At 40.1% G+C, this 21,794-nt stretch overlaps 1 protein-coding gene across 1 annotated transcript in view; it reads right to left on the bottom strand.

Moving 5' to 3' along the window:
• Window positions 1-20,546, bottom strand: part of KMO (kynurenine 3-monooxygenase) — a 64,742-nt gene extending 44,196 nt beyond the window's left edge. Inside the window, exon 1 of the mRNA XM_040263573.1 lies at window positions 20,415-20,546. Within this exon, the coding sequence (XP_040119507.1) occupies window positions 20,415-20,468 (54 nt within the window). The 5' untranslated portion in view covers window positions 20,469-20,546. The remainder of the gene's footprint in view (window positions 1-20,414) is intronic.
• Between the last annotated feature and the right edge of the window lie 1,248 nt (window positions 20,547-21,794).

The raw sequence follows: 21,794 nt of genomic DNA, 5'->3' as shown, positions 1-21,794 counted from the left end.
CTTTTTTCCATAATGACTGTATCAGTTTTCATGCCCACCAAAGTGTTGGGATTTCTTAAGCATCCATCGTGGTCCATCTTCTATACCCATGGTGATGCAGAAACTTCCATCTCCCACTCAGATCTCTTTTTTTGAGCTCATGCATATAGATGTCTAAAGGCTTCCCAGGTGGCTCATTGGTAAAGAATCTGCCTGCTAACAGGGAGATGTGGGTTCGGTCCTTGGGTCAGGAAGATCCCCTGGAGAAGGAGATGGCAAACCACTCCCGTATTCTTGTCTGGGAAATTCCATGGTCAGAGGAGCTTGGCAGGCTATAGTCCGTGGAGTCACAAAGAGTCAGACATGACTTAGTGACTGAATACCAACACAACCACACATATTTAATTGATGTAGCTTTAAAAATGTCTCAAAGCACCTCTGAATCAACAGATACAAATTGAAACTTATGATCCTTGCCCCAGATCATGTCAGTTCTCTTCACATGGAATGGATGGGATATCTCAGAGAATGGCATCCCATCCATCCTGTTGCTCAAGCTAGAAATCTAAGAGTCATCTGTGGCACTTCTTCATCCTCCACATCCAATCCATTCTAAGTTCTGCCAATTCTACCCTGTAATTTTTCTCCATCTATCCATCTCTTCTCATTTTCACCATTCTGCTGCTAGTTATCATAATCATTCTGCTTGATTAATGTCAATTTTGTTTCTATTCTATTAGCATTCATCTAATGACAAGCAGTCATTTAAAGACCATTTAATTCTCTACAAGCAGTGTAATGGTAAAATAGGCCATTTGAATGAACTCTTCTGCTAAGAGAAAAAGAAAGCCCAGACAAGTGAACTTGGCCTTTGGAGCCATACCTAGGGTTATCTACTGATTGCAGAGGAGGCAAAGCATTTCAACAGAATTTTGGATAGACCCATGATGCTACAAGGACAAAATCTGGAGTTTAGGACACATACCCTGATGCATACACATCATGCTCAGGAGGGTTTAATAAATGCCCAGGCTTTGGGTTAGGACCCTCAATAAGTATCTAAGAAATAGGGTCAACTGGAAATAAATCAATGATCAAAGGGACCAAAGTAGGTCTAAGACTCTTCTCTAGCACTGATTGGATTGTGTCCATCCAGGATTTCTGGCAACCACAAATATAATCCTCCCAGCAAATATGATATAATCCTCCTAGAGAAACATGACATCACTGTAGGTCTAAGATTTTCTCCATAATATTTTTAAATTATGGAGATCATATCACTTTCACACCTCAGCTTTGCTAGTCCCCTTTCAGCTGCTTGTTCTCACCATGCTCTCCTTCACCAAAAGATTTCAGTGCTAAACAATCTTCTCCTCTTTTCTCTTTCTAGTAAATGCCTATTCATCCTCAAGTTTCCACTCAGCTTTACTTCTTTAAGTAAGCCTCCTTTAGCTATTGTAATGATCTCAAACTACCTACTTATGAGTTCTCATCGCACTACAGACTTTTCCTTTGAGAAGCATTAAGGGTTGAACTGTGGTTCCCCAAATTCATATAGGGTTTCCCTGGTGGCTCAGTGGTAAAAAAAAAACCTGCAATGCAGGAGACTGAGGAGATGTGAGTTCTATCCCTGGGTTGGGAAGATCCCCTAGAGGAGGAATGGCAATCCACGCCAGTGTTCTTGCCCTGGAAACCCCCTGGACAGAGGAGCTTGGAAGGGAGGGCTACCATCCATAGCACTGCAAAGCATCAGATATGACTGAGCAACTGAGCACAAGAATGAACATGAAATTCATATGCTGAAGCCCTAACCCCAGAATCTCAGAGATGACCTTATTTGGAGACAAAAGTCTTTACAGAATTAATAAGTTAAAATGAGGTCACTAGAGTACCCCTAAATCCAATATAATGAGCATATTTATAAAAAAGGGGAAAACTGAGACACTCTCAGAGGGAAGATGATATAATGAGACACAGGGAGAAGACGGCCATCTACAAGCCAAGGAGAAAGACCTGGGACAGATCTTTCTCTCATAGCCCTGAGAAGGAGCCAACCCTTTTGACACCCTGATTCTAGACCTCTAGCTTCCAGAACTGTGAAATGATAAATATCTTTTGTTAAATCACCTGCTTGTGGTACCTGGTTATGGCAGCCCTAAGAAACTAATAGAAAGTGCTTATCACAACTGAAAGCTTACATCCTTAGGGTATTCCTATAATCAATATCTATTTACCCCACTGAGCTGCAAACTGTTTTTGCTCATCATTTTATCCCTGGCCAAAAGCATTGTGTTTGAAACATAATAAATACTGGATTGATATTTGTTGAATTTATAAATGAATTACATTTTTAAGTAAAATTTGTAACCAAATCAAGCCACCTATGTATATCTTTGGAAAGGAAGAAAACCACTGGAATCAAGCAGAGTGGGATTCAGCCATGTGGTTGGAATAGAAAGCAAGGAGTTGAAGTATTAGTTGGATTGAAGGACAATAGCAATTAAGCTGGATGGGAAGGAAGGAAAACAGAAAAGGCTTATGAATGAGGGGGGTAGGAGGTCCCTGTGAAGAACAGATGTAGCAGAAGCAACTGAATGAGAGAGTTAGGAAGTCAGGAGGTTTTGAACCGAGAGCCCTATATCCAATATTATTATTGTAGATGAGGCAGTTCTGTAGAATGTCAATGTCAAGGTCCAGGGTGTCATCATGGGACTTGGAGGCTGAAGTACAGTGGAGGTGGAAGGGGTTGAAAGTATAGAAACCAAGGAACTGAGAGGCTAGGGGATTGGTTAAGACAACAATGCAAACTTTGATAGTCATTCAAGGCAATGGCATGGCTGGGATATAGAAAAAAGATTAGGTGGGAAGTCTTCAATATTGGGTGGACATGGCCTAGAGTTTGACTGATGACAAAAGTGAGGGGACAGAGGTGATAAAGTAGTGCAAGTATCCTCAAAGGATTTACAGATAAAAATGGAGACAGAAGCTGCAGGCTGGAAGTTGCAGTGTAGAGTAAGGATACCATGGCAACTTCCAATCCTGAGATGCTTGTGCTGTGGGAGAGGGCTGTAAGACTGTTGCTGTCCTCAGGTTTAAGCTAATAGTCATTCAAGGATGACTATGTTGTCAGGAGTCTGAGGGGCAATGCAGTAAGTAAAGAGAAAACGCTGGAAATTTTGCATACCAAAAAACAGATCCAGTGGACTCTGTGCAAGATTTTAGAAGGAACAGTAGCAAAGAAGTCAGCAGGGAGACAGGATTCACAGTGCTGGATGAGGGTAAATACTAAACTAGAGAAGCTCTGAGATGTGAGGCTGGTGGGTTCACAGTAGCCCCCAGTGGATGTGGGAATAAGGAGAGGTCATTGCACCTAGGCAGTGTGTAGGGGACCTATTAGTACAGTTGTGGAGTCACAAGAGCTTCCCAGGTGGTGCAGTGGTAAAGAACCCACCCACCAATGCAGGAGATGTGGGTTTAATCCCTGGGTTGGGAAGATCCCCTGGAGTAGGAAATGGCAACCCACTCCAGTATTCTTGCCTGGGAAATCCCATGAACCAAGGAGCCTGGTGGATTACAGCCCATGGGGGTCACAAAAGAATTGGACACAACTTAGTGATTAAACAATAACAACAACATATCACTCTGGTAGGGGAGGTTGATAATGAGGCCAAAGGTATATTAGGTGGAGGGATAGGAGGGAGGTCCAAGCAGTGGAGAGGAGGTGCAGAATATGTGTATACATGTGGCTGATACACTTCATTGTACAGCAGAAACTAACACAACATTGTCAAGCAATTATACTCTAATTAAAAAAAATATCTAGTAAAAGCAATAGTAATAAGTTGTATCAAGGAAAGAAAAACTGTAAGCTAACAGTAAAGTTCATACAATAAAATAAATTTCTTCAAATGGCTAAATTGCTCTGCTGCATTAGAAAAAAAAAATAGAAGGGATTAAAAGCTAGATTGAGTAAGTCTCACTGAAGAAAAAAAGGTTTGTGAATCTCCTCTTTCTTTCACAGTATTATGATCATTGGAGAAGGAAATGGCAATCCACTCCAGTGTTCTTGCCTGGAGAATTCCATGGACAGAGAAGCCTGTCAGGCTACAGTCTGTGGGGTCGCAAAGAGTCGGACACAACTGCACAACTAATACACACACACACAGTCCACGACCATAACTGCTTTTATGCTTATGGAAAACAGGACAGGAGAAGGATATTGATCAGGAGACCAAGAGGGTCAGGAAAGCTGGAATGAGGGTAGAGGAAGTAATTTAGAAATTAGTTTTTTCTTTTGTTTCCTTATTTACTGAGGTATAGTTGCTTCACAATGTTGTGTTAGCTTATGCTGTACAATGGAGTGAACCAGCCACATGTATACATATATCCCCTCCCTCTTAAACCTTCCTCCTAACCCACATCCCATCCACTAGGTCACCAGAGGGCACTGAGCTGAGCTCCCTGGGCTGTACAGCAGGTTCCCATTAGCTATCTCTTTTACACACGGCAGTGTATATATGTCGATCTCCATCTCCCTATTCATCCCATCCCCCACCCCACTCCCTGTCTCCACACATCCATTCTCTATGTCTGCGTCTCTATTCCTGCCCTGTGAATAGGTTCATCTATACCATTTTTATAGGTTCCACATACATGTGTTATTATACAATGTTTGTTTTTCTCTTCCTGACTTGCTTCACTGTGTATGACAGGCTCTAGTTCCATCTACATCTCTGCAAATGGCCCAACTTCATTCCTTTTTATGGCTGAGTAATATTCTATTGTATATACTGGGAAAACAGTCCAGGGAGAAAGACGACAGGACACGCAAACCACAATCTAAACAGCAGAAGATCGGTGAACTTAATATAGGGAAATGATATAACTGAGCAGGACCATCTGGGGCCTTCCCGGGGAAGTCCATTGCCCCATAACTTCTGCTTTAGCTCCTCTCTGAAGTACCTAGAGAACAGTATCTGATGCACATTTCCTGAGTCATTTTTTAACAGATGTGAAAACTCCACACCAAATGGAAGATGTTAGCTACTTGATGATCATGAGTACATAGCCCCAGACCTCCTTGAGCCTAAGGACTGAATATTACCCCCTGCAACACCACCCTTTCCTTCACTATCAACCAATCAGAGAATTGTGCATGAGCTGATCATATACCCTGTGACCACCACCCACCCTCTCCACCTCACCTGGCCTTTTAAAATGCTTTGGTGAAACTCTTCAGGGAGTTCATGGTTTTTTGGACATGAGCCACCAGTCTCCTTGCATGGCCCTACAATAAACCTTCCTCTGCTCCAAACTGACATTTTGGTTCATTTAGCCTCACTATATGTCAGGCACACCAAACTTTCCTTTAGTGACAATAATAGAAAAGTAGAGAAACTGAGATTCAGACGCAAGAAGAACATTCGTTTCCAGGGAATTCAACTTGAATTATGGAATAAATATGTTATAACAAATGATGTACAAATATTAATAAGAGTCAGTGATTGGGCTCAGAAGGGGCTCATTTCCATGCCAATGACCTACTCTCGTGGGTTTGTTATGTTCCTTTTCTTTGACCAAAATTTGATTCCAGGATCTAGGGAGACAAAGCTGACTCAGGTGAAGATATGCTTCAAATTTTTCTAAAGTTGGCAAGTGTTGCTCCCTGCCTCTCTAACACTTCCTGTATGTTTGCCAATCAAGCCTGCATAAATCGTTCCTTATGAGGCAGAAGTAAAAGAAGGAATATCACGTGATATGGAAATAATAGGATTAAGTATAATCTTGTTTCATGAAAATTTTAAGTGCTAGAGAGGATGAGGGTTAGTAGGATCTCTTATGCATTGCTTGCAGTGATTTCAAGTTGAGTTTTCACATCTCTGACAAATCAGCAATTCCTCTTCAAGGCATATACCCAAGAGAAACTCCTTGAGACACATGCCAGAATATCCAGAGCCACAGTTTTCATAACTGAAAATAAATAAAATTCTGGAAACAGTTTAAATAGCCATAACAGAGGTAAGGACAAATAATTTATGGTATGCTGCTGCTGCTAAATTGCTTCAGTTGTGTCAGATTCTGAAATTATGGTATAATTACATGATAAAATAGTATAATATGAATATATGAGTAACACTATGAGTAAAAAAAGTCCCAGATGACTTCAAACTGCCTGATACTCATATAATAAAGACAACTACAACTAAATCACATGTATGTGTATATGCACAAGTTTTAGAAGTATATTTATTATTTACGTGTGTGTGTACCAGTGTATATCATGTATATATCATAAAACTTTTACATATATTTATGTAAGCAAGAGAAGCAAGATTTAGAGCAATGTAATGGGTTTTTCCAGTGGTCATGTATGGATGTGAGAGTTGGACTGTGAAGAAAGCTGAGTGCCGAAGAATTGATGCTTTTGAACTGTGGTGTTGGAGAAGACTCTTGAGAGTCCCTTGGACTGCAAGGAGATCCAACCAGTCCATTCTGAAGGAGATCAGCCCTGGGATTTCTTTGGAAGGAATGATGCTAAAGCTGAAGCTCCAGTACTTTGGCCACCTCATGGGAAGAGTTGACTCATTGGAAAAGACTGATGCTGGGAGGGATTGGGGGCAGAAGAAGGGGACGACAGAGGATGAGATGGCTGGATGGCATCACCGACTCGATGGACAGGAGTTTGGGTGAACTCCGAGAGTTGGTGATGGACAGGGAGGCCTGGCGTGCTGCAATTCATGGGGTCTCAGAGTCGGACACGACTGAGTGACTGAACTGACTGAATGGGTGGAAGAGAAGCACAGAGGTTATTGTAAGTCATTGCATGCTCAGTCGCTTCAGTTGTGTCTGATTCTTTGCAAGCCTATGGACTGTAGCTCAGCAGCCTCCTCTGTCAATAGGACTCTCCAGGCAAGAATATTGGAGTGGGTTGCCATGGCTTCCTCCAGGGGATCTTCACAACCCAGGGATCAAACCCTCATCTCCTTTGGCTTCTGCATTGGCAGGCGGGTTCTTTACCACTAAGCCACCTGGGAAGCCCCATTATAAGTCACTGCACTGCATCAGTTCCAGTTGAGTGGTGAGTTCAAATGTACTGCTGCTGTTTCTTATTATTAATAAGCACAAAAGAATAAACAACAATGCTTTCTCCAAGACCAGTCATAATAAGATGTCCAATTCTGTATTACTAAGGTTTGAATCCATCCTAAAGGGGATCAGTCCTGGGTATTCATTGCAAGGACTGATGCTAAAGCTGAAACTCCGATACTTTGGCCACCTCATGCGAAGAGTAGGAAAATACCCTGATGCTGGGAGGGATTGGGGGCAGGAGGAGAAGAGGACAACAGAGGATGAGATGGCTGGATGGCATCACCGACTTGATGGACAGGAGTTTGGATAAACTCCAGGAATTGGTGATGGACAGGGAGGCCTGGCATGCTGCCATTCATGGGGTCACAAAGAGTCAGACAAGACTGAGCAACTGAACTGAACTGAACTGAAGGTTTGAATAAAACTAAAAGGAAAAGTTATTTGTAGATATTATATAAATTCAGCTAGAAAGATTAGTAACATGGCTTATAAAGTACTTTTTATACTCACTCTAACTTTATTTCTCCTTCTCACTTCTACGTAAAATGCTCTTAATCAGGAATTGGACTGTAGCCTACCATGCTCCTCTGTCCATGGGACTCTCCAGGCAAACATACTGGAGTGGGTTGCCATGACCTCCTCCAGGGGATCTTCCTGCCCCAGGAATTGAATCTGAGTCTCCTGTATTATGGGGAGATGCTTTACCATCTGAGCCACCAGGGACTCTTTAGTTGTTACACAGGCAAAAATGCTAGGAAGACCCAAAGATATAAATGGAAAGGAAAATATGTGTATATCATGCTGAGCCCAACACATACTATTGAGTAAGGCCCAGCTGCTTCCTGTGCATCAATAAGGAGAGAGGCTGGTGAGAGGAGGGAAGAAACTATATGTGGTTAGACTCCTAGGAGCTATTAGTAGTTTTCATGCCAGTTCTTAGAGTAAAGCCTGAAAGTGAAAAGTCACTCAGTCTTGTGCAACTCTTTGCAACCCCATGGACTATACAGTCCATGGAATTTTCCAGGCCAGAATACTGGAGTGGGTAGCCTTTCCCTTCTCCAGGAGATCTTTCCAACACAAGGATCAAACCCAGATCTCCCACATTTTGGGTGGATTCTTTACCAGTTGAGCCACAAGGAAAGCCCAAGAATACTGGATAGGGTAGTCTATCCTTTCTCCAGCAAATCTTCCCAACCCAGGAATCAAACCAGGGTCTCTTGCATTGCAGGCAGATTCTTTACCAACTGAACTATGAGGGAAACCCAGACAGAGGTAAGCCTGGACATAGACTATTATGAAAAATCTCCATATTTGTTTTGCAGCATCAACAGTTCACAGTTTTGATTAAAAAAAAAATAATCTGAAAAGTAAATGTTTTATTAACAACTGGCTTAGCTTGTTTGTGCTTCAGCAGACTCTGAGGCAATTCCTTGGTTATGTAACCATGGATTTACCCAATTTACTGCTCTTCCATTTCCCCACTTTCTCTCTTCTAACTTCCTTCTTTAAGGGTCATGTGCTTGGACCCCACTGTGGACCATTATATTGATGCCTAACTTACTAATTTAAAAGATAATTTGAAAATTTCTTTTATATAAATGTGGAGTTATGCTTCTCAGGCATTCAGCCAGTGTATATCATGTGTATATCATGCTGAGCAATAGGATCTACTACCTTTCCGCTGATTCCCATGTGACCTCGGCAGCAAGGATTGTTCAAGTATCCATTGATCATGAGAAAACTAAGTTTATTGGATTGGCCCAAAATTCATTCAGGTTTTCTATAACATCAGGAAAACCCAAACAAACTTTTGGGCCAATCCAATATAAATGCTGACCTTAATAGGAAGAGACATCATGATTTTTTAAATGTCATACTTTCTATGCCTTTTAATATAGTATGTTTGAAATTGATCTGGTAACGTATTGTTAAACATCAGTCAACTAATTTTGACCTCATGAAGCATATAAAACTCTCCCTAGTCACATAGATTGCTTGTTTCTGAGTCTGTCACCAAACAAGCTTTAGCAAAGCCTATTAATAACCTCCTACTCATGGAACTGATGCTCCATCACTCAGTCCTGTCCAACTCTTTGCGACCCCATGGACTGTAGCCCGCCAGGCTCCTCTGTCCATGGGTTTCTCCAGGCAAGAATACTGGAGTGGGTTGTCATTTCCTACTCCAACTCATGGAATTAATGTAATGTTAAACATGTGTCAACTATTTTTGACCTACTGAAGCACATAAAACTTTCCCTAAGAGTCATAGAGATTGTTTGTTTCTGAGTCTATCACCAAACAGGCTTTAGTAAAGCCTGTTAATAACCACCTACTCATGGAACTATAGCTTGGTCTTTGAAGAATTTGATCTTTGACCATAGCAATGTAATGAGAAGAACCAGATTGTTAATTGCACTTACTCTGAATTAAGCAAATAAGAATGTCTTCATACTTTGTAACTATCACATCTGCTAGAATTGAGAAAGTGAAAGTGTTAGTCTCTCAGTCATGCCCGGCTCTTTGCAACTCATGGACAGTAGTCCACCAGGCTCCTCTGTTCATAGGACTCTCCAGGCAAGAATACTGGAGTGGGTTGCCATTCCCTTCTCCAGGGGATCTTCCCAGCCCAGGGATCGAACCTGGGTCTCCTGCACTGCAGGCATGTTCTTACCATTTGAGCCATCCAAGGGCTCTAGAATTGTGAATGTTATGTCAAATGTTTTATTATTTAGATCTTACTCTGAACTCTCTTACCTGTATCATCTGAATTTGGTCTCTAAGGTCAAGCAACAGTCGTGATTTCCCTTTCTTTGTTGATGATAAGATGAATGTCCCACACAATTTCAAGTTGGAGTTCTTAAGAAAGTTTTTTCACAACTTTTTCTCTAGCCTAGATACTCCTCCAGAACACCATCTCTGACTACTGAACCTCTCTTCCTGGATGTCTTCATAGGAAGATTCCTAGGAATCTTCATTTCAGCATACCTCACATTCAACTTATTCCCCTCCTCAATCTTCAGACCCTTCTCCTCCTCTGTATTCGTTCTCTTAGTGAATGACAACACTACCTACTATTTCACCCAACCAGGATAACTCAAAGACTAGTTAATGCCCTCTCTACCTACAAATATATGTTTAATGAGGTAACAAGTCCTATTTATTGCACCTTTCAAATCTCTCTGAAAATAGATCTCCTTCCCATACCTTCCATTGTTCATATATGGGGCTCCCATTGTCTATCACATGAACTACTAGAAGTTTTCTAGTAATTCTTCCTCCCCTTCAGTTCAGTTCAGTTCTGTCGCTCAGTCGTGTCCGACTCTTTGCGACCCCATGAATGGCAGCACTCCAGGCCTCCCTGTCTATCAGCAATTCCCAGAGTTCACTCAGACTCACATCCATTGAGTCCGTGATGCCATGCAGCCATCTCATCCTCGGTCATCCCCTTCTCCTCCTGCCCCCAATCCCTCCCAGCATCAGAGTCTTTTCCAATGAGTCAACTCTTCCCATGAGGTGGCCAAAGTACTGGAGCTTCAGCTTCAGCATCATTCCCTCCAAAGAAATCCCAGGGCTCATCTCCTTCAGAATGGACTGGTTGGATCTCCTTGCAGTCCAAGGGACTCTCAAGAGTCTTCTCCAACACCACAGTTCAAAAGCATCAATTCTTCAGCACTCAGCTTTCTTCACAGTCCAACTCTCACATCCATACATGACCACAGGAAAAACCACAGCCTTGACTAGACGGACCTTATCGGCAAAGTAATGTCTCTGCTTTTGAATATGCTGTCTAGGTTGGTCCTAACTTTTCTTCCAAGGACCTGTGTAAGTCATACTTCCAGAAGAGCTGGCTATTGTCTGAAGCAGAACCTGAATGATGCGGTCCCTTTCTTAAACTCCTTCACTGGCTCCTCATACGTCGTTAAGAAAAAGCCCCAAGTTTTCAACATGGCCTAAAAGATTCTTACATTTGATCCCGGCCTCTCAAGCTCATTTTTTCTTATTTTCATATACTATCTGTAAGAGGTAGACCAAAGTCACTGTGTATTTCCTGAATATGCCTCGTACTTTTATACTTATGTGCATTTGAATCTAATGTTCCCTTTGCCTGTGCTGTTTTTTCCTCCTTTAGCCTTCATTCAAGAATCATATCCTCTGTACAATTTCTCTCAGTATCTCTCCACCTTCAAAAGACGTGTTTTTTCTTCTTTAATTCCATGGATGTGTATATGTATTTTAATATCTTTCCTAATTAGCTGAATTATTTATTTACATTCCTGACTGACCTTCCCACTAAGCTGTGAATGCCCAGGGATTCATGATATGTTTATGGCTTATATTTTGTCCATCTTTCTATTTCCAGTACAGACCTGATACTTTAAAGACTCAACAGTTTGTAATAAAAATTTAGAAAGTATTTGAAAGAAAATGTAATCTTCCACAACCTTACCAGCAGGGAGAACCAGTATTAACATTTCTTATGTATATAAACCAAATGATATTTCTTCTTAAAATTGTAGTAGGATATATATTTTATTATATAATTATCTTTTAAAAAGGAATAGTATACTGTGAATGTATTTCCAAGTCATAAGATATTTTAAATCATAATACTTATGAATTGCCTTACATTTTGTTGTATGCAATGCCCTTATATTTGTACATTGGAGTTATTTTAAATTTTTAGGGTTATAAACAATTGCATGGTACCCACTGAGTTCTTTGGGTAAAATCACAATAATGAAATGGTCCATCAAAGCACAGGTTTTAGTGACAGGGACCAAACTCCCAGAAACTTCTGAGATCCATACTCTCTTTCTGTCTGACCCATTGGTTCTTGGGCCTTAGTATCAGGAAGAATGGAGGAATTTATATTGTTTAGTATCAGGAGGAATTTATATTGCTTAATTATAAACAGGTAATGAGAAAGGAGTAGAAGAGAGTCTGAGATAAGTTGAGGAGAGGGTTTTGATGGCTTGAAGTGTGGCAGGAGTTAGTTGTATCTTCTTTGGTTTTGTTTTTGGAATAACTGCAAAGTAGGTGGAAGAGGTTGAGAGTGAACGAGATTTTTAGAAGGTTTTGTTACAGGTTTTGTACATACTCCAGATCTGGTGTATTTGAGAGTCTATATTAGATTCTAATGCTTTTAACTCCCCTCAGATTAAAGGACAATCTTCCCTCTAAACGCAAGGCATTGCTGAAGCTGACTTTCAGAGAGAGAGGGAGCATATTGCTTTCTTCAATTCCTCCATATTTTTAAGACTATCAGCATATATATTTTTTCAAATTGTCTTCAAGAAAAAAGTGCCAACTAAGATTATCATCACCAGTGGAGGAGTGTTCTTTTCTCTTTGAGTTGACAGATAGATGAATAGCTTAATGAAGAGATGTGTATGGACAGATGGACAAACAGAGTATTTTGGAACCAATAAAAAGGAACGTGAACGTGAACATGAAGTCTCCCAGTCGTGTCCAACTCTTTGTGACCCCATGGACTCTAGCCTACCAGGCTCCTCTGTCCATGGGATTTTCCAGGCAATAGTACTGGAGTGGATAGCCATTTCCTTCTTCAAGGAATCTTCCCAACCCAGGGATCGAACCCGAGTCTCCCACATCATTAACAGACGCTTTACCATCTGCAATCTCAGCCAAAAGGCAGAGAAGCAGAACACTTTCTTGGTAGGCAGTTAACAAAACCAATCTGTCTAAAGTTATTGGTTCCATTTCAGATACTGTTCATTAGGCAGCAAATGAACTAAACTCTGAACAAGGACTTTTGTTTTATGTAGGTGAGAACAGGGTTTATGAGGTACTTTATCTATCAGTGTAGCAAAAAATACTCAAAATGTTAGTCAGGCCTGTTAGAGAAATACAGATATGTGAGTGAGATAGCTGAAAGAAAACTTATTTGGTGAGAGGAATTGGAACATAAGCAAAACTACAAAAGAAATTGACGAAAGCTAGTAGAGTGAGATGAAAACTTGTCTCTTATTTATTGAGCAAATTCAAAATGACATCTGTGGTCACAAAGAAACTGATTTCACTTCTGTTTTTACAAGGTGCTAGAAATCAGGGCAGTAATACAGGCTTATCATACATAGGTTTTTGTGCCTGAGGAGTGGAAAACAAGAGTGAAGTGAATAGACATTTTAATATTAATGAAACAAAATAATAATAGTTATTAAGCTATTTGCATGGTTTTGCTCATCAATATTTGCATAAAATAAAAAGTATACACTTGAACCAACTATTAGTTCAGTTCAGTTCAGTTCAGTTCAGTCGCTCAGTCGTGTCCGACTCTTTTCAACCCCATGGACTGCATCATGCCAGGCCTCCCTGTCCATCACCAACTCCCGGAGTTGACTCAAACTCATGTTCATTGAGTCGGTGATGCCATCAGACCATCTCATCTCCAACCATCATCCCCTTCTCTGGCCTTCAATCTTTCCCATCATCAACTATATAGAGAACTATCAGTTCAGTTCAGTTCAGTCACTCATTCGTGTCTGACTCTGCGACCCCAGGCCTCCCTGTCCATCAGCAACTCCCGGAGTTCACTCAGACTCACGTCCATCAAGTCAGTGATGCCATCCAGCTACCTCATCCTCTGTTGTCCCTTTCTCCTCCTGCCCCCAATCCCTTCCAGCATCAGGGTCTTTTCCAATGAGTCAACTCTTCGCATGAGGTGGCCAAAGTATTGAGAGTTTCAGCCTCAGCATCAGTCCTTCCAATGAACACCCAGGACTGATCTCCTTTCGGATGGACTGGTTGGACCTTCTTGCAGTCCAAGGGACTTGCAAGAGTCTTCTCCAGCACCACAGTTCAAAAGCACCACAGTTCAAAACCAAAAATTATGAAACATTTGATGGTTTATACATGTCTAGAATATTTATTTTGGAGAAAGTGAAAAATCTAGGTGACATTTGATTTCTATGTTTATAAAGACTAGATTGAGAACAAAGCTAGTGACCTGTGAGGAAGGAAATATGAAAAGGAAGCAGCAAAACTGTAGAGTTAAAAGACTTAGGGACCTAGTCTTAGCCCATGATGAAGAAACCAAGACCTGGAGAGGGTAAGAGTTCCTGCACTTCCAGCAGATTGCAGCCTTTCCTGTGCATTCTCCTCCCTGTCTTTTTCTGCTTCTATCCAACTGAACTGAGTGAAGAGTGAGCTTTGAGGTGGAAAGACCCTAGGGAGACAGGGCAGAAAATACTGTCTAGGGCCAATTTGACATAAGGTCCATTTTGAGCCTATAAATTTGTGACAGAATTTAACATCTCTAGACGTGAGATATAACCTCTCATAGCATCACGGTCAAGCAGTTTCAAAGGAAGTTTCATCAGTTGTTGTTTAGTCCCTAAGTCATGTCCAACTCTTTTGCGACCCCATGGACTATAGCTCACCAGACTCCTCTGTCCATGGAATTTTCCTAGCAAGAATACTGGAGTGAGTTGCCATTCCTTTCTCCAGGGGATCTTCCCAACCAAGGGACTGAACCTGCATCTTCTGTGTTTCCTGCAGATTTTACCACTGAGCCACCTGGGAAGCCTCAATTTCACCAGTAGAGGCCACTAACAACTTGACTACTAGGGGACAGGGCCCCAATTAACAATAATAAGTCATGAAAAACATGTCTTCTTGACCTGATGTTTTGAACAACTTTACCCTCTAAATAAGCTCTTAATGAAGAATTTTGCTGGGTCAAACAAAGGGGAAAAGGAGTTGCTTGTCAGCTATGGAGACAGAAGAAATGCTTCAATATTGCCCTAAAATACATCTTCAACGTGTGTGCTAGAACAATGGACACACACTACAACAGCAGGCAACAACTAAGGCTGCTATTCTCAATAATCCTTACAGCTGAAACTCTAAACTTCAGCCGAAAAATGAGAGATCAGTAGCTGTAACTGTCACTGAAAACTCTGATCATTTCCATCATACTTGTAAACATTGAAAACAGTCACCTCAGCAGCAGCATTTCCAGATACCAAGAACCTGAATACCTACACATCTTCAGAACACATGTGCAATGGCCTTTCTTTTGACTTCTCTGGATTGTCATTTGGTGAAGAAAACAAGTCTCACTCTAATGTAAACTCATGTGGCAGTTTTTTACCCCTGGGCTGCCTTAGGTTAGAATTGGAAGACTGTAAAACTCCTTCCAAATGGCAACCCACTCCAGTATTTCTGCCTGGAGAATCTGAAGGACAGAGGAGCCTAGTGGGCTACATAGTCCATGGGGTTGCAAAGAGTAAGACACGACTGAGTGACTAAACAACAACAAAACTCTTTTCAGCCTGAAAAGTAGAGATTGTTTTTTAAATCTTCTTCTTCTTTTTTTTTAAATGTTAGTCCTTCAAAGTATTGCATTCATTATGACTCCATCCTGAAAAATAGTGTCTTTGTTTTACTTGCCCATAACATCTAAGAGCATGATCCTCCACTTTGTTCTGAAAGCAAACTCACGCACACAAGATATTTTAGTGTGTTTGACAGTACAAGGCACTGGGATACCGTTATAAAAGAAAAGGGGGCAGGACCCAAAGATAAGAAAATATTTAGATTCGAAGTTATAGAAGCTTCTATGGGGAATAAACTATGCATATCTACAAATGTGGGTGGCTCAGTGGTAAAGAATCCACCTGCTGGTATAGGAGATGCAAGAGACACAGGTTCGATCCCTAGGTTGGGAAGATCCCCTGTAGAAGAAAATGGCACCCCACTCCAGTATTCTTCCCTGGGAAATCCCATGGATGGAGGAGCCTGGCTGGCTGCAGTCCGTTGGGTCACAAAACAGTCAGACATGACTCAACAACTAAACAATTATCTCTTTACAATCATTATGTCTATAACTTTAACAGAATGCAGTCTGTGATACAGGCAAGCAAAGTCCTGTGTGCATTCGCAGGAGAAGTTACACCCCCAGCTTCCAGGAGGTAATCCCTATTGCAGGGGAAGGGATTGGGGGCAGCGTTTCACACAAGAAAGAAAATAACTAAGTGAGTATAGTGATTTTTGTAAATACTCAGATTAACATTCTTGAAAAACTGTCTTAATGTCTTTCCCCACTCTTCAATAGATAAACTGTAACCAGTTTGTGATCATGGTTTACAATTTCTTTCACCTTTAGTTTCTCAAAGACTCCTTCATTGATCTATTGGTTACTTCTGACCTCTTTGACTTAACATGTCTTCAAAGAACAAAAATCAATTGGTTAATCACAGAATCAGATGATCACTACATTAGAGCAAAGACAAATTCTTGAGTAATGTTTCACTAGGCAAGGTATCACTGGGGAAAAAAAAATCAGTTCATTATATTATTTGGACTTCTGAGTAAAGGTTCTCGGCTCTTGCAGTTTTTCCCCTGGGGTCCAGAGAGAACCTTTAGTGTATCAGCCTTTAATAATCAGAGATCCTAGTCTAAGGGACTAGGATCGGTCCATGGGGAGGAAGATAAGGGGAAGGTGAAACACACACACACACACACAAGAAAGTAGATGGGCAAGAAAATAATTTTGTCCTTTATGTATTGAATTTAACTTTCTTGAATCACTTTATGTAATCAGAATTCTTTTTTAATTTTTTAAATTTCCTCAATATCCAGTGTTTCATCCATTATGAAATTTCCTTTACCTTCATATCTTTAAGAAGAGTTTTTCATTCCTTTCATTCATTTATCTGTCAAATACTAAATAATGACATTAAGTAATATTAGGTGTGGTTCCAGCCACGAGAGGCTATATCCTTGTAGGAATAGATGCTTAATAAATAGCTTACCTACTTACCCCAAACAAATAAAGTATATGATTTCAGGTGCTGATAGGTAATATAAAAAACAAAAACATGGAAAGGATGAGGCCAGGCAGGTAGACAGACTCAGTTCCTGTAGGGCTTTTGGTAAGCGGTTTAGATTTTACTTTATTTGTAATGGAACGTTTTAAGCAATGAATGGTAATTATCACACTAATGATTTGAAAGGTTGATTCTGGCCGCTGTGTGACTGCCTATGGATAAGAGTAGAAGCCGGGAGATCATTTAGGAGGAGGCTGCAGGAGTATGCATAAAGAATGATGATGGCCCTAACTGATGGTAGCAATGACCAGAATTGAAATATATTTTCATTATAAAGCCACCAAGGCTTATTGGTAGAATGAAAGAGGAACGAGGGTTTTCATAAAATGAAAAAAAAGAATCAGACATGATTCCTAAGTATGGACCAGAGCAATATGGTGAAAAGAATTCCTTTGCAGAGGAATTTTAGTTGCTTTTTAAATGTGTATTAGTTTATGTCTTCCATTTTCTATCACATGTATGTGTGCCCAGATAATGAAGTGGTTCGATGATGAAGAGTTCAAGTGTTATTCAGGGAGAAACCTGTGGATGATACTCACACTTTTATGCCTTCCAAAATCATATATCCAATCACATATTTGTTATCTCCCCTAGCTCAGTTGACAAAGAATCTGCCCGCAATACAGGAGACCCCGGTTTGATTCCTGGGTCAGGAAGATCTCCTGGAGAAGGAACAGGCTACCCACTCCAGTATTCTTGGGCTTCTCTTACGGCTCAGCTGGTAAAAAATCTGCCTGCAATGCAGGTAATCTGGTTTCAATCCCTGGATTGGGAAGACCTTCTGGAGAAGGGAAAGGCTACCCACTTCAGTATTCTGGCCTGGAGAATTCCATGGACTGTATAGTCCATGGGGTCACAAAGAGTTGGACACGACTGAGCGACTTTCACTGTCACTTGGATATCTAAGAGCCATCGTAAGAGATATCACTGCTGCCACCCTAATCCAAGCCTTGGACAAACACAACAGCCTCTTAACTGGTCTACCTGGTCTTAAAAATTTCCCAGTTCTTCTCTATATAACAGCCTAAGGAATCTTAAAATCATGGCTTGCTTTCATACTTATAATCTTCCAACAGCTTTCCATTGGATCTAGGATAACATCTGTCTGCCTTGCACTCTAAGATCCTAGGCTCTCTGGGTATATCATTCTCGCCAGCCTCAGTGGCTACTCCTTTCCAGTCTCATTCTTTGTGTCTTTCTGTCTGCTCCAAGAAAAGTGCTCAGCTCTTTATTTCATTGTTTCTCTCCAGTCCTTCATCAACCCCAAAAGCTCTTTCTGTAGCCCTTCACATGATGGCTTCCTTCTCATTTTTCAGGTCATATGTCTCCTCAGAAAAGCTGTCCCTGACCACACCCTATAAATGGATACCCTCAAGACCCTACAGCATTACCCTGCTTGAATTTCTTTTTGTAGTGCTTAGGCCTCACTGAACTTACTTTTCTTCTCCATTGTCTTTCTCCTCCCTAAATGCTCATCACTATATTCCTAGTATCTAAAACAATGTTGGCACATAGCTGGTACCCAATAGGATTTTGTTGACTCCATGAATTCACATTTTATGCAAAATTTTGATAGGAACGATTGGATTGAAGCCAGGTATAAAGTATGAAGAAATGAGGCTGTGTGTCACATGCATTGGCCAACACAGCATGTGATAGTGAAGGAGGAATCAGAATAGGCCCTTTCTTGAAAGCAGGACTCCATCTTGGGCTAGACTGTGGACTCTGAGCTATGTGCCCAGTATCTATGGAAACGACAAACCAACTGGAAAACCAGGCCCCAGGGCTCTTCCTTTGCTAAAAGAATACCCTAAATATCTGTGTAACCAAATAGAATCATACATTCTATTATACTTATTGAGTTATGACCACAGGCCTATTGATAATTGTCCACTGTTAACTACCTAGGCTTAAGGCAAATGAATCACAGGTTAACTTTGATTGTCAGGGAATATGGGGAGGTGAGTTTGTGCATGTACACTTAGGGTATATAAGGTTTTCACAAAAACTGTTTGGGGGTCCTTGGCTAAGAGAAGACTCTGCCTTGGGCCCGCTGGTGTAATAAACTGCACTCCACTATCTGCATTGTCCTTCTGAGTGAGTTTGTTTCCCAGAACGTGTGGCTACAACAATAGCAAACCAGAAATGTTAGAACTGTCATCATACTTTAGGGAAAACACAAAAAGGAAGGCAACATCCAAGTCAGAATTAGCACAAACTGTATAACTCTATATGTGGTACAAAATGTACTCATTTACATACAACCTAGAACACTGTCTGGGCACATTATTAGGTCCTCGGCAAATTTTTGTGGAGTAAATGAAATAAATAAATATCTATGATCTAAAAGTGTGCACATGATTAAATCAAAGGCAAAGCCAAAATGATTAAACTTTAACTAATGGGGATATTTTGATTCCAAAATAGTTGTTCTGCTAAGGGAGGGGAAAATACAGTTCCACTGAGGCAGCCCCACGTTAAGCAGAACTAGCTTTCCTATAATAACAGTGGAAGCAGAGAAGAGACACCCCCTCCCCTCATCTTGCTAGATGTGGGGCCATCTCAGCCCATTCATCTCACCTGCTCTTTGCCTCCCTCCACCAGCTTGGGACCAGCCAGATAGGATGACTGAATAAGTATTACTCCCACTTACTCAGATAACTAGTGAACATTCAATGTGATAATTCTGCATTAACTTCATGTTTCTTGACACTTTCATTCTTACTAGACAGTATAAACTGAGTTATTAACCAAAGCAGGGCAAATGTTTTGATTAAAATAACTATTTACATTAATATTTGTTTTAAAACATAGTCTATTCAGGGATTAATCAAGTTTAATTTGGTTTATTTTCTATTTTGAAAAATGCTATGCAGAAAAAATAAGGGAAAATGGACATCTTTGTATTTAACGGAAATAAGATAGCTCTTTTAGGAAAGAGCAAACTAAACTAATACCACATTTTAAAAAGTGTATTTAAATATCAGAAAAGTTTCAAAAGAAAGTGAACAATCCTTACAAGTGATTAATAATATTAAAATAAGTGAAATAGGTGAGGAAGATTAAAGGTATAATATCTTTATACAACAACAAAGGTGGTCAAAAAATACAAACTAACAGTTATAATATAAATAAGCACCACAGATGTAACATGTAATTAATGCCACTGTATGTTGCATATGAAAGTTGTTAAGAGAGTAAATCCTTAGAGTTCCCATTACAAAGAAAAAATATGTTTTCTTTTTCTGTTATTTTATATCTCTCTGAAATGAGAAATACTAACTAAACTTCTTGTGAGAATCATCTTATAATGTATGTAAGTGAAATCATTATACTGTACATTTGAAACTTACAGAGTGTTCTATGTCAATAATACTGCAGTAAAATTGATAGAAAAATATTAATAAAAGCAATTAATCTCTGATAAAAAAGCAAAAAAGAGTAATGATAATATAATACCACTACCAGGAATAATATATCCAAATAGATTCTTACCAAGCCACCACCAATGACAGCTATATTTTTCCTGTGAATATCAGAAGAATCCATTACTGCTGAAGTGTTTTTCACAGCTGTTACAGCTCTCGTCACAGAGAAAACTGTCTCCTATACACTGACTTCCCTTGTCTTTGCCTTAAGCCCTGCATTGGTGAGCCAGCAGCAGCATTTGAATAGGGCTGTTTTTCCTTGAACTTAGAACTTAGAAGGTAGTGTTTAACCCATCATTTGCTTGAAGGACAATCAGCTCAACTTTACTGGAAAGGGAATTTTTTGCAATAACCAAATTTTGAAAAATCCAGCCAAGTGACGACTGAACACTCTCCTATGTGTAAGACAGAATTTTTAAAGCACAAGTTTTGTGGCTTTTCTTCTTCCTTTTCTATACCATGTATTCTTAGTTTCATTTTCAACCATGACTAACCCATGAATGAAACTTCCCTGATCTGGTGTCCCAGAGCATCTTACACTTCTCTTAATAAGATGGCATGGTTTTCCAATTGTTCTGTGGATTATTCTTGTTATTAAGACTGGTCAGGAATTTCACCTAAACAGTCCTTATGGATTGTCTTTAACAGACTATACCAGGGAAAACATTTTTCATACTCTGAATATTCTCCTGAGCAAGATTTTGAATTATAAAACTGACAATTCTTCCTTTTTTGTATCAAATGCTAGAAATGTTAGAATCTAATTTGTGCATTAATCCTAGGGGAAATGGATAATATTATGCTTTTTGTAAATTCATTCATGGCTTCATACTGTCTCTTCAATTCTTTGTCTTCTTTTGCTCCATTTTAAATGTATCTTTTAAATTTCTGTGCGTATTTTTGAATTGGAGGGTTTTTTATAAAACAGAACATGACAGGTAAAATAAAGTAAGAATGTAAATGAAGATGCTTCTTCACTTCCTGGTGAAAGCAGAAAGACTTCAGACTGGTTTTCCTCTGATGAGGAACTAGAGTTTAACATCATTCGATAGTGACCTCTTGTGGATAAGTATAATCAGCATTGATGTTAGGAATTTTTTTTTTTTTAGGAGTGTTTACTTATTTATTTAGAATAGTTAATGAGCTCCCCATGTGGCAGTGGTAAAGAATCCGCGTGCAATACAGGAGACATAGCAGACAGGGGTTTGATCCCTGGCTTGGGAAGATCCCCTAGAGCAGGAAATGGCAACCCACTCCAGTATTCTTGCCTGGAAAATTCCATGAACAGAGAACCCAGGCAGGATATAGTCCATGGGGTCACAAAGAGTGAGACATGACTGAGTATACACACACACACACACACACACACACACACACACACACACACACACACAGAATAGCTGATACATTTACATGGTATGAAATACAAAAAGTACAAATACAAAAA

The sequence above is a fragment of the Oryx dammah genome, unplaced genomic scaffold, assembly GCF_014754425.2.
Source record: "Oryx dammah isolate SB20612 unplaced genomic scaffold, SCBI_Odam_1.1 HiC_scaffold_21, whole genome shotgun sequence".
NCBI classification, from domain to species: Eukaryota; Metazoa; Chordata; class Mammalia; order Artiodactyla; family Bovidae; genus Oryx; species Oryx dammah.
Note: the sequence above shows the minus strand (reverse complement) of the source record. Positions and strands in the feature narration are given on the sequence as shown.